The 13,860-nt window shown below is 50.3% G+C and overlaps 1 protein-coding gene across 1 annotated transcript in view; it reads right to left on the minus strand.

Annotated features, from left to right (window-relative positions):
* LMF1 (lipase maturation factor 1) overlaps window positions 1-13,860 on the minus strand; it is a gene marked incomplete at its 5' end in the record, with an annotated part of 207,559 nt that overhangs the window by 58,939 nt on the left and 134,760 nt on the right. Inside the window, one exon of the mRNA XM_082490667.1 lies at window positions 5,965-6,132. Coding sequence (XP_082346793.1) covers window positions 5,965-6,132 — 168 coding nt within the window. The remainder of the gene's footprint in view (window positions 1-5,964; window positions 6,133-13,860) is intronic.

The raw sequence follows: 13,860 nt of genomic DNA on the forward strand, positions 1-13,860 counted from the left end.
TGGGGGCTGAGCTCGTCCCGGCACGAAGGGGCCCCTCCGGGAGCTGCCCAGCCACCAGGCCACGCCGAGGATGCTCCGTGCAGGAGGGTGTGCTGGGAATTTTCAGGGGCCACGGAAAGGAGTCAGGCTCCCCAAATTCATACAAATCCAAAGGGATTTGAAGGCCTAAAACTCTCCCCGCATCCTGAAAATCCCAAACTCTGCCTATATGACTATGACCCAGAACAGTGCCGTGGAAGCAAAGGAATGACCTTGATTTTCCAACAGTGCTGGCTTTATCCTTTCCATTTAGTTCTTATTTATTTATGGATTTTGCCTGCGTGATACTGAAGCTCCTTCCCATCTGGCACAGCCGAAACCACCCCCCGGCCGTAAGAAACCTCAGCCCCCCCATCCCCCCGGCCCCTGCAGCCCCCTTGCCATGCTCCCTAACCCAGCGCTACCTGCCAGCTCGGAGGGGCAAGGTGGCTTTTTCCTGGCTTTTTTGGCTTTCCTCTCGCTTCCCCTCATCGACTCGTTTGCCAAGCAGCGTGATTTTACTGCCTGGCTTAAGGAGCCAAGAAATACGTTTGCTGGTGTAAGCTGTGCATTAGACGTCGTGAAAAACATGCAGCTTCAGGGTTTTAGGAGCCAGCTCCGGAGAACGGCGAAACACCCGCGGAGCAGCAAGGCCGTGGGTTTGCACCCTCTCCGGTTTCACTCACGGACGCTGGTACTCGGCTCGATTTGGCCGGGGGTGGTTGAGCGCAGGGACGGAGCTACGGGCACGCAAAGGTGACCGCGTGTGCACGGGGGATGGAAATGTCAGCGGGGAGACAGGGACGCAATGCTCTTGTAGGTGGTGTGGTGGGAAGGGGTCCTACGCCACCGACCTGCCGGTAGGGGAAAGGACTTGTCTTCCCCACACAGCACTTTCATCCTTCCTCCCCCTTAAAACCACAAGCTCCTTAGGGCACGGACAGGCTCTGGCTTGATGCTTCTACAGAACCACGAATAACAGCATCCAGACCTCCCCTGTGGTCTCCAAGACCCTCCAAGACCTCTTCTTCCACCTCCAGGCACTAACAGCCACATTTTGCACTTGATTTCTCCTGAACTTCGGGGTGCTTCGGATCTACTTGTATATTTTTGAGGCTCAGACCCCAACAATACTACAAAATCAGCCAACTGGTGCCATCAGACTCAAAATGCCAGAATCATTCATCAAACTGATTTGCAAAACATTGGTCCCTGCAACCCCCTGCAGCCGGATTTCCATCCCGTTAAGTGAACATCACATTCAATAGCCACCATCGAGAGACTTTTGGCGAAAACGACCCCGTCTTGACAAACTAGAAAGGGTGTCCCAAACCCCATCCCCAGTGCTGCAAGTTTAAACCTAACGAGGCGATGCACGTGTCCCCACTCCAGACACCAGCACCTTGAAGAACACGGTCCTGTCTCTACACAGCAGCTACAAAACGTCCCTGGGCTCCCCAGGGAGGATGACGATAAGTGGTAGCGAAAAGCTTTCAATATTTAGCCAACTCTCAAAAACTCTAAGGACTCTCAGTTACATATGAGCAAAGGGCAAACTCCACCTCAGGCTTATCTGGAAGTTTCCGCGGCTCAGCCTGGCCATTTCTCACCAGCCTGTTTTACGGGGCCGTAGCACAGAGGGAAGGAGCTGAGTTACGCGTCTCTCCTCCAGCGTTCTTCCTGGCGGAGACAATTTGCAGCAGCGCTGCTCGGCATGTCAAGTCTGGCACCTGCTTACAAGAAATCCTTAACAAAGCTGAAAAGTTAAACGTTCATTTGCTTTCATTGCGGTTTTAGATTTGGATTTCTATGTATTGTAAATTCTAGAAAGAACGTTTTTGTGAAACAACGCTGCATATTTACCCTGGATATCCTCTATAATTGGCTTCCCCTCATCTACGATTGCTTTCCAAACGTAAAAGGATGCTCTCAGCACAGTCAGTCTAAAGGGGAGGCTTTGCCACCATCACCTGCTAATGCCTTCACGCCGGCTGAGATCTTTGGAGCAGGCTCCCCCGCGGGCGGCATGGGTTGATGCAATACTTCGGGTTTCGGAAACCCAAGGGGTTTTTATCCCAGCAGACAATGAAGGGAGAAAAAAAGCCTCATGGAGTCACGTCAACTCATGTCAACCTCATGTCAACCTGTGCAAGACAGGAGTGTGGGAGTCTTCGCTTTTGGGACAGGCGTGATGGGAGAAAGTAAGACGGGCACGAACTGTTTAGTCCCGCTGAGCACAAACCTGCCCGTCGGCTGCACTGGCTGTATGGCTGAGAGAGGCTCCTCAGCCTTGGAGGTGCCGCGTCCCAGAGCTTCCCCTCCACGGCCATCTCGTCAGTGCGAACAGCTTCCTCGGGACCGGGGCTTCACGCAGCAATTAACGACAAGGTCAGCGCAGCCCTTTCAAACCTCTCTCGGGAGCATGGAGTCACCGGTGCGGAGGACCTGGCGTGGACGGGACGGGCAGCCCGGTGGGACAGCATGCCACGCCATGGGGACGGTCCCCAGCCCTGCGCCCCTGGCCGGGACTGCGAGCAGCTGCGCTGATGGCGGGGGAGCTCCTCCGCTGTAAAACCTTGGATGACATTTTCTCTCCGCTCACCTTTGATCCTGGCAAACGCGCTCGGGGCGCTGCAATCTGGTGGAGAATCTCTCTGTGCGCAGATGTCCTGCAAAACCTACACCCACAGCTGTAAATCACAAAGCCCTCCCCAATCTGGCGGTTAGCGACAATGAAGAATGATTTTTCTAATGGGAACTGGCCAGCATTCAACACACTCCTCCATTATTTTATTTTTTTTTTTTTTTAAGAAAAGACTATTTATATCGAGGGACTTGCAGTAAGTAAGACTCTCTCTGATTTATTCGAGATCAAAAAGGGGGGACTGCTGGAAGCTCAAGCTACGGGGACTGGTATCAGAGCAGGCAGACCCCAAACCGAGATCACAGCAACGTCAACGCACACAAAGCACCAAAAGCGTGGGGCGTCCCGGCTCCTCGGGCTCCCCGCTCCAGGTCTTGCGAGGACACGGGTGGGTGGGCGAACACGGGAAGGGGACGGTGCAGAGACGCGCCTACGCGGTTCGTGTTTCAGTCGTCATCACCCAAATCTCCTGCACAGTAGGTGGCCCAGGATGGTCTGGCACAGCAGGACCAGCCCAGTCTGCCTACGGCATGACTGGCACAACACCAGGGGAATCTGGTGGGGGACACACATCCACCCCTCCCGGCGCGCTCTCTGCTCCAAAGAGGCAGTGGGCTGCCGAGCCCTGATGGATGTTTCCAAACTCACTAAGCCTTTTTCCTTACAAACGTGAACTAGGTGAGAAGAATAAGTTCACACTTGGGGGAAAAAAAAAAAAAAAAAAAAGACTTATTTCTTTAAAGCACAACTTTTTTCGGGTTCCTGACAAAGCAATATTCTCCAGGCCAGTTGGAATCTGGAAAAATACACTCACTCAACCTAGCCACCATGACTCCAATAACAATTATAAAATGTCCAATAAAACTTGCATGTAATGTCAATTCAAATCTTGAAAAGCAGAATTAAGTGGTATATCAACATTAAACTTTATTGCTTCCTTTGCAGAGCAGAAGTATTGTCAATAAAAGTCATTCTGAATGAAGAAAAGGGCAGTAAATATTAAATAAACAGGTTTTTGTTGAAATGCTATAAATGCACCAGAGCTGCATTTTACACTGGGACCCTTTTTTCCTTCGCAGACTCCCCTCATGATAGAAATAAGTCAGTAATTGCAAACTATCAATAAAGCGCCAATTAAAGGGTGGTTAGATGCATGCATTTACAATATGTCATTATGAGCCTTTATTGTATGTCGTTGGCTTTTTCAGATCCCACTGGCTCCGTCTGAAGTCCCCCAGCGCACAAACAGTCGCGCTGCTCGTTAGGGGCCCTTGGAGGAGCTGCGAGGGCGCTGGAGGTGTGCGCCAGCCGGAGAGCCCCGGCCGGGGACAGGGGCCGCATCCTCCCTGTGCCCCATCCCAGCCCCTGCCCGGGAGCACGGCAAGGATGGAGGAACCCGGAGCCGAGAAGGAAGGGGATGAGAAAGGAGCGTTTGGTCAGGCTTTTTGGTCATGGAAGTTTCTTCTGGCAGAGAGGTGAAGACAAAGCATCACCATCTCAGCCCATTACGCTATTATTTTTCTGCCAACGCCGCAGCGAGCAGAGCACGACAGTGCTGCCCCGAGACATGGCAACCCTGTCGGGAATTTGGCAACGCGGTTTATTTTCTGACAGGCCGCTCACCGTGGCGTGTTCTGCCCCTTTCTGGGTCTACTCGCCTTAGATAGCCATTGCCACCCTCCCTACACGTCCTTACATGCAGAAGTATTTCTGTGTGCAACTCACAGAATCATAGAATGGTTTGGGTTGGAAGGGACCTTGAAGACCACCGAGTTCCCACCCCCCTGCCACGGGCAGGGACACCTCCCACTAGAGCAGGTTCCTGCTTGCTAATCCGATCCCTGCCATGTCTCAACACCCGCCTGCTTCTGCAACGAGCAGCCGATAGAGACGAGACGTTTGGCTTTGTCCATGAGACAAAAGAGCAGGTTTTTTTAGGGCTGGTCTGAATATAATCCTCCCAGTGACACCGAAAACCTCAGGTGCGATGCCCGTCGCAAACACAACTGGCATCTCGTGGAGCAACGCCCCGAGACCTCTTTGGGTCAGACTTCTTCTGCCCCACCGGCGGGACGTCCACCCTGAGAAGATCCATCCTACCATAACCAAACCTGACACCAAACGGTGCGCCGAGCGAGCGGAGGTACAAGCTGTATGTTCGGTGGCACCCAGACACAACGGGACACGTTTTGGAAGCAGGAGGAGGAGTGGGCATCCCTGCGAGGGCACAAATCCCACGGCTTTTATGTCAGCCCTTTAAAATCTGATGGGCGTTTTTGTGGTTTGCCAATAAGAGTTTATAAGCTGTTCTCCAGTTTAATCATCACACGTATTTACAGGAAGCAGTAACAGCTACTGCGTATGAATTTCATGATGCTGAAATGATATTGAACAAACACGGCAGTCAGCAAGGGCTCAGCGCTGCGCGGCTGCGAGTCAGAGCGGCTGAGGTTTAATGAGCTGTTTGAATTATGCCAGGGCAGAGACAAGCGAAGTCAGATGCGGGCTAGGAACGGATATATGCAGGAGCTTCTGCCCGCTGACTTTTGCCCACGTTTATTTATTCATGTACAAAAAAAAAACCCCAAACCAACCAAAAACCCAAAATCAATTGCAACATGAACGCCATTAACTTTTGAAAAAATTATTTTCACTATGAACCAAGGCTCAGTAAATCTGGTGGTTGTAAAAACCAGCTCAAACATTTTCAGAGATAAAGAACAGCCCTTGAATGTTAACTATAAAAAAAAAATAATCCCTTCAAAGGGTGAAAGATGTCTATAAAAATTAACATTTGGAGAAATTGCAAGTATTCATCGCAGCCGTCCGCAGCCACAGGATCAGACCCTTTGCACTAGTCCGGGGCTGACATTCCTCTGCCATCCATAGGAATGGAAACCAAACCAGCAGTAAGGGAAACAAACCTCCAGCAACGCGCTGAGAGCAGCCACACCAACGCGAACCACCCGAGAGCCAACAGTTAATAGCTGTGAATCATCTTGATTCACTCGAGCCTGAACTCCTGACCTGCTGATTGAGTCAGTTCCTCTGGATGCTGCTCCTGCTCGGAGAAGATGAGCTCCAGCGAACCACACCGCTGCTGCTCCCGGCACGCGGGCCCGTGTCCTGGCTGCAGGAGCCGGCGTGAGGAATGCGTGTCGGCATCTCGGTCCCCCAGGTCCCAGCCCTCCCTACAGCCCCCAGCCGCAGGCAGCCGGAGAGGTTTTACACCCTTTGAACATCCCCTGCTCCATCCCGGATGAAGACGCGGCCCTCAGGAAGCAAACCCGGGAGCATCTCACCTGGAAGAGGATCTGCAAGAGGCCGTGAACGATGCACATGCGCCGTCCCAGGAAGAGAAAGAATGGCACCAGCAGCTCGATGAAGTGGTTGACCAGGGTCTCGAACTGGTGAAACCACCACGGCGAGCGATGCATGAAGTAGGCGATGGGGTTGGGCACTGGCTGCGTCTGAAAGGAGGAAGAAAAAAAGAATCGATCCCCGTCCCAAGGCTCATCACTGGGGGGAGCTACAGAGCTCCTGGCCTTTCCCCATGTTTCTTTCCCCAGGTTTGCTCACAGGGGAACGTTCCTTCGCCTCTGGGCACTCATGTCTTTTGAGAGAACATCACTTCATTCAATTTTTTTCATGCCAACCCAAGGAATCTTTAAACCAATACGTCTTTTAAAAACCAAGATTTTTAATTTTCTCTTTTTTCATCGTAACCAAAACTCACTCATCTTCAGTGAAAACCACCGTTATTTAATACTGAAATGTTACATGTAGCTCGACACCGGCGGACGCTGAATTGCTCTGCATGAGCGCTGAAGATCATCAGGGCAACTAAGCAGATACGGAAACCGAGAAAAAGATTTTCTCGGGGTCACACAGTAGGTCAAACAGAGCCAGGAATGGAAACCAGATTTCCAAACCTAGGAGATATTCTTTCAAAATGTTTAAATTTGAAATAAACGGGGTGGTAGAGTTGCTTTCCAAAATCGTAATTTGGGAGAGGAAAGTGTAATTCCTCTAAACACGCTATATTGGTTTAAGGTATTTACATATTGGCCTTGTGACAATATTATTCTTCTATCAGCCTGAAATCTTTGACACTGGGAGATCTTCCATCCAGTAAAATAAAGCCGCAAATTTTACAAAGGAAACAAACCCAACTCTTGATATGTTACTAACTGCCACCCTTAGAAATGCTTTAATTTTACCAAAAAGAAAGAAGTTAATTTATCTTAGCGTATCTAACAAGCTCAAATTCATTGGTATTGTTTTAAAACTGCGACAAAAAAAAAAGAGCGTATGAAGACGCAAATTTTAATTGAAGGAGACACAACACATCTTTAAATTATTTGTAGTTAAATCAAAAATACAAACAAAACAGGGAAAATACTGTACTCTGCATGGCAACTGAGCGCGTTTCCACTGCCAAATCCCACAACTATTGTAATTCCTTATTAGCAAAGCTGGGATTAATAAAGTTGTTGCTTTATATGGGTTTGAGGCTGCTGTAACCCCTTAGGACAGGAGACCGCATCCTTCCTTCCTCGGACATCGGCGCCGGATGGAGCGGTGTCGGGGTCAAGGAGCTCTGCCAAGTCCACTCCGGCGCGGGGCGGGAGGTCAGCGGCAGCAGCCCCGGGTGCCACCGTGGGTCCTTCCCATCCGCACGGGACCTGTTTCGAGTTAATCTGCTCCTTGGATTGCTCTTGAGCATTCCCAGAACGTCAGGGAGGCTCACAAAGAGATTATTTTTTTTTTTTTTACCTTGACCCCAAAATGCTGAGAAATGCTTTCATCCTTCCAAAAAGGCAGGGTGCTATTTGGCTTCTATTTTTTTACTTTTTTTTTTTTTTTTTTAAAGAGCATTAACCAAACCCGACCAAGATGAGGTATCAGCCCTAGAGGTGGTACCATTTAGCCTGAGATGAGTCAACTTCCAGCAGGTACCTGCCCAATTCTAGCACGCCAGAGCTGCAGAGAGGCGGCATTCGGGCTCAGCCCCTCTTGCGATGCACCACGGCCCATTCCCCCATCGGCAGCGTGCCGCCGAGCCGCGCCGGGACCCGCTCCCCTCCATCGCCTACGGCCGGGGACCACGGAGAACAGGCAGCATCTCACATGTAATTACATACCCACTTATAGACGTAATTAAATCTCATAATGTGATGGCACTGAGCATTTATGCGTTTGACTGTGGCGATGCAGGGCCGGGCTGACACTTTAATTTTAAAGCAAAGACCATCCTTAGCTATCGAACGTGCCATTCTGCTGCCACATCCCCTTCCCCTCCATCACTGGCTCACGCTGATGCCCTCATCTGTCAAGGCCGACCGCTGCCAGCGAATCCCACTTGTTGCTTTGGACTGGGACTCAAGATATTGGCCCCCCCCAATCTGCTGGGCTTAGGGGCAGAAAGATTAAATTCTTGCCTCTAGTCCCACTGCAGCGGGACAAGAAGCAGAAGAAAAAGTTCTTGGTTTGGGCCCACGTACGGGCTCGCGTGGGAACAGCCCAGGCTGACAAAGGCGGGTTTGCTGCGGTTTACGTTTTTTAGCAGCAGCCTAATTCTTATCCTGAAGCAGATGTGGGGAAAAAGCAGAAGTGAAGCGCAGCAATCTGGTGCGGGTTAATAATTCACCGCCAGGTGCTACGGCATTGCCATCCGTCACCTTATCAGCACCGACACTGTCGGGGTGTCAGTGGGGGCAGTGCTGTACGACAGGCGAGATAACTCAAACGGCAGGCGCGACGGAAAGTCTGAAACAGCAGCAGAGCCAGCACAAATAACACACGGTTCCTCGGCATTTGTTTTGACGGAGGGAAAGAAATGCACTTGACAAGAGCAGCGCTGGCGATGGAGCCCCCGGGGACATGACCAGTAAAAGGGACCCTCCCTCCCCACCGCTGCAGCCCCTTCTCCGGCGTTGTAAAACCTCCAGTACGTAAACCAAAACACAGCGATGGAGAAGTGATCCGCACGGATCAGAAACGCGTTAAAAGGCTGCTGGGGAAGGCGAGCGCTCTGTGCGTGTGTGTGTTCCTCCCAATGCCTTCCAGATGCTGCGAGCACGGGCGTAGCGCGGCACAGGTTTCCCGGGGAGAACGCCGTGTTTGCTCAGGAAGGGGTGTTGAGGCAAGAGCAAAGACCCAGAGCGACGTGGCAATCACTGCGGCGCCGAACACAGGCACCTGCGATGCTGGAAAGCTTTCTCCTTCCTTTTTCCACTCCAGTTGACCGCTGCCCAGGGATGCTGGGGGCACCCGATGCCCTGACCGGTGGGTCCCAGCACCCAGCTGGGGCTGGGCGAGAGCACCCAGGGCACATCGCTGGGGTTAAGAGGGGAAACTTGCCCGGCACAGGCATGCCTAGCGCCTTCCCGGTGTGATCACATCCCACGGAAACATCGCGGTGGTGTCGGAGGCGGCGGTGTCAGAGCCCGGGAGGAGGGAAAGGCATTCCGGGATCGCCTCACCGGGCTTGTTTCGCTGGGGATTTTGAGCTTTACGCTTCGCTTCGCGGCTGCTTTGCGAGGAGAAGCATCCTAGGAAGCAGCCAGGAGCTCCCCCGCTTCGAGAACTGGGAACTCCTGACACACACAGACACAGAAAAATGCAGCTCCAACTCAGACGCCGCTACATAAAGAAGCCCAAGGCAGACAGGCGGCGAGGGGAACGGAGCAGAGCCCTTGTCTCCAACAAGCCCCGCTTCTGGATAACTCCCTGAAACGCAAAAATGGTTTTAAATAAAAAAAGCGATTAGCAAAAACCATCTTTACGTGTCGGCACAAGGTGCCATATAATAAACCTTCTGCCTCCCTCACGCCTCCAGCAGCCGGAGAAAAACTGCGCCGCAAATGCGTTTGGAGATCAGATCGGGGAAAATTAATTCCATAATTCACGGGGCAGATTTGTAACGTGCGACTGCGGGGCGACGCTCGGCGGGGGCTGCTGAATGAATTCTGGGTCACCAGCTAAGGTATGTTCTCTGGCTTGTATCTACCAGGTTTTACGAGGGCTGGCAACAGATTCTAAAAATACGCACAATAAACTGTTTTTTCTCCCTAAGGGGTCTACGGTTTAATTATGTTCTTAGTGAGAACCATTAAAGTGCTAAGTACCTGAAGACTTCTAATTTACTAAACTATACGCTACTAAAACCCAACAGAAGGCTATTATACACCAGAGAAAACGCTCTTCTCTGGGACTGTAAATGCACACGGGCTCTCCTTTCAGCCTCCTCGTTGGTATGGCATTACATAAACTCCGACCGGGTATTTAATCCCAGTGTTGGATACCTCGGTTCAGCCTAGGGAAATCTCCAGGCTCTCCTACACGTGTGCGTGAAAACAAGTCCCACATTGTCCTCAAACAACCCGCTGCTCACACAGGGCCGGGGAAGTTATTCTTGTCGCGTGAGCGGCACAACTCCCGTGCACGTAACCACGCGGGAGGGGAGGGGGAAGCTGGAGGGTGGGGAAGACCCTGTCCTCCCGACCACGGACGAGGAGGAGGCCAGAGATATACATCAAGTCAGGTTTCTCCTTTGCGAGGACGGGTTTTTGCCTTCCTTCACTCCACAGTAAACCGCGGCGCGGCTTCAGGAGCTGTTTCTGCTCGCTTCTTTGAGCGCCTCAACAGCACCGACTTGCAAAAAAGAGTAGCAAGTTATGAATGAATCCGTTTCAAAAAGGTGAACAAAAAAATCCATTCTTCTACGTGTTTGTATTAAGGTAAACTCAGATCGTCTGTCGATTCAGATAATCCAAAGTGTACTTGGCGTTAATATTAAAACAACACTAAGGACGGCCTTTCAAAACATCACCCGGGGGCCTACGGCAGAAGTCTGGCTTGGTCATAGATACGACCAAGTCATAGATATAAACAAAGTCATAGATATTCCCATACGCTCTAGGGACTATCATTTCTTTTCCCATTGAAATGCACCGACTTAACCAAAATACTCAAAACTGAGTGCACTTGACGGAAGAAAAATCTTGAAAACCAGAAGGAAACAGAACAACAGCAAATACGAATAAATGACGAGAGGAAGCAACTATTCCATCAAAACTATTCCATTAACTTGGCACAACGGGCACTTCAGTAAGGGTCTGCGGGCACCGGAGGCTCCAACAGTCAAAGAGAGGGGAGCCTTTGGCGCAAACAGCAAGGTGTGAAGAAGAGCAGCACCCTGGCAAACCGGGCGGAGAGGTATTACTGAATGTTTTCCTGACCGTTTCTGGAAGGTACGGAGGAACCGCAAAGCACAGTTCCCCAGCTTCCCAAGGCACCGAGGCATGAACTCATCTTCTCAGCTTCAAAGAAAAGCTCTCAGTTCTCTTGCGCCTTGGACCAAAAAATATAAAGGGTTCTCCATCGCAGAGCATAATTTCATCAACGTGATCCAGCAGGCCGTTTCTCTGCCAGTCTACTCTGCTTCAGATCTTGACCCTTCCTCCTTACGCATCTGCAGATCAAAGCTCCACTTTCCCAAGCCCGAGCAGAAACGGCTTCCCAGCCCCGCGCAGAAGAGCAAGAGGCAGCGAGCAGAAAGGAGATAAACTGGGTCATTCGCAGCTGCTGGGAAGTGTGGGAAGATGCGTGTCTCGACTGAAGTCCGACCGTCTCGTGCTGTACAATAACCAACGACTCCTGCAGAACACCCTTCTTCGGAACAGGGGGAGATTATGGAGAGCTGCCGCTTCCTCGCCGCGAGGCTTTGTGGTGGGCGCTCTACATGCGCAGCGACCTCGACTGATGAACACCACGGTGATTTTGCACAAAGATACACACGTAGGAGAGGGTCCCGAGAGGAAATGGAGCAGCGAACTGCTCAGCCTCTCGTGTAAATCCCAGCTGTCCCTCGCGCCGTTTTACACACACGTATACGCACACATCTCCATGTGCGTGCTACTAACATATGTGCATACGCAACAGCCAACCAGTCAAAAATAGGCCCTTTGAAACAATTATTACTACGATTCCAACCAAAATAAAATCGTAAGAAAAAATTAAAAAGTTGTATCTGTCTTAAAACGCGCAGAGATCTAATGTCCAGGTGGGTCACAAGGGGCCGGCTCTTCATTAATGCGATATCAAAATAATTTAGTCTCGATAGATCTATTAAAAAGAAAAGTTACCTACGTGTTCTCGCTGGGCAGAGCTTCCCTTGTCCAGTCAATAGTAATATTCAGTTCATAGAAAAACATACTGGAATCTGCCGGCTTTAAGACAGCGACCCAAGCCAAGGAGATGTGTGTTTGACTCGGTGCCAGCACGACCATAAAATGTTGGCAATTTAGTAGAGACGTAGTGCCGCGCCACTCTCCCAAAGGACCTAAATAAACTTCAGATGTAGAACATATATTTTTACTTTTTATATATATAAATCTGCTGTTTCATTTTTAACTCCTTTCCCCAGCCATCCCTTCGTCTAAGGCTTTTCAAAGCTGAAACAGGTCCCTACTTCTCCCGGCTGAGCGAAGCCTCAGCAATGAAAAGTTAAAAGCATGAAAAATCAGAGAAATGATTCATGTCTGGGCGTTGGGTTTCTTGGGGAATGATGGCTGCACATGTGGCTACAAACGCCGGAGGGGAAAGGGTCTTGGGAGAAAATTCTGCTGTGCAATTTCATGCCTCGGCATTATAAAATATCCCGAGGAATTCCGAGGAATTCTTTTTTTTTTTTTTTTTTTTTTCCATTCACCAAGTTGCACTTGCAAAGTCACCCGTGTGGGTGAAACCTTCCTGCCACATCTGGGACATTCAGCTACAAAGCCAAGCTTTGCTCATGATGAGTCAGCCCTGATTTACACCGGCACGAGCGAGGATGTACTTTACCGGGGCTACACCGAAATGACGGAGTTTTGAATTCCAACCAGGCAGAAGGATCTATAGCTGCACTGTTTGCTTTTCCAGACTGCACCCTACCTCCTGGTCAGCGCTGTCCTTCTCCAATAATAAAGACCACATTTCCACGGCCCACAGCATACCTGTTTATTGACACTATTCCTCCGTAGCGTGCCTCCGAGCTGCTCACCGTATACAGAGTTAATTGTGGATGTATTACAGATTCACCTATTTATTCTGTACATTCTTGGAGGAATCCAGAGCTAAAATTACACAAGGAACCGCTGAACTGTTCAGGCTATTTATTTGTTCAAAATCCCTTTAAAATAATTAGCAGGGGCTGGAACAGACATCGTGGCTCTGGCGGAACCAGAAGAAGCTGGTGAAACCAACCGCGGGTCATGACCGCCTTTGGGGAGAAGGCTTGTTTATGAAGAGCACCAGAGATGGGTCACGTTTGGTTTAGGGAGTGGACCAGGTTGGAAGGTGCCTCTGTAAGAAACAGGAGCTAAGGGCAACGCGTGCTTACCAAGGAGGTGCCATCCCAAAGGCAACGGAGGAGCTGCAGCAATCCTTCTCCGGGTTTGATACCCAGCTGCCATCAGATGGTGCTTTCCCGCTGGGTCTCATACGCCGAGATTTTCCGGCACAGAAACGCCCTCCCTGGCCCGGCGCTCTCCGATGGAGTTCACCTTCCCCGGCGGATCACGAGGCAGGTCGCTCACCAATATTTTAAATTGCCATTTAAGAGCATATTGCAAATGTGATCCTTTAATTGGTCACTGTTATGGCTCTCTATTAGAGAAGACAAGTTTTTCCACACGAGGTAAGCCCTTGCGAAAGCACTGAAAATGTTTCAAAACAACCCAGGCCTGATATATTTGTTATATATTTCTCTATATATAAATAATTTCATGAAAAGGAACGTACTGAGTGGAAACTCCATTTAAAATGTGATCCCAGATGGTGGCAAGGCTCTAAAATTGCAAGGCAACATGTAAAGAAAGATTAACGACCTCAAACAGGCACAAATTTATGAGGTGAAAGCCCCTGTAATCCTAGAGAAAAATGATACCAAACGTTAGACTAGACAGCTAGAAAATACCTCTGCTTAGTTCATGTGGCCTCTGCCATTTTACATTTTCTTTTAATACACCTTAGTTTGGGGTTCATTTAGTCTTTTCTCCTGCAGGCCCGAGGTACCGCTTCGGTACAGGAGCACGCTGAGGGGTTTGCCAACTTCCACCAGGTACCCCCCTCCGAGCAACCGGTACATCAGACAACGGGCAACAGCGACGCTGCCACATCCCGGGAATAAGCGGCCGAAAGGAGAGAAAACA

Source organism: Vanellus vanellus, assembly GCF_965231255.1.
Source record: "Vanellus vanellus genome assembly, chromosome: 14".
NCBI lineage: Eukaryota > Metazoa > Chordata > Aves > Charadriiformes > Charadriidae > Vanellus > Vanellus vanellus.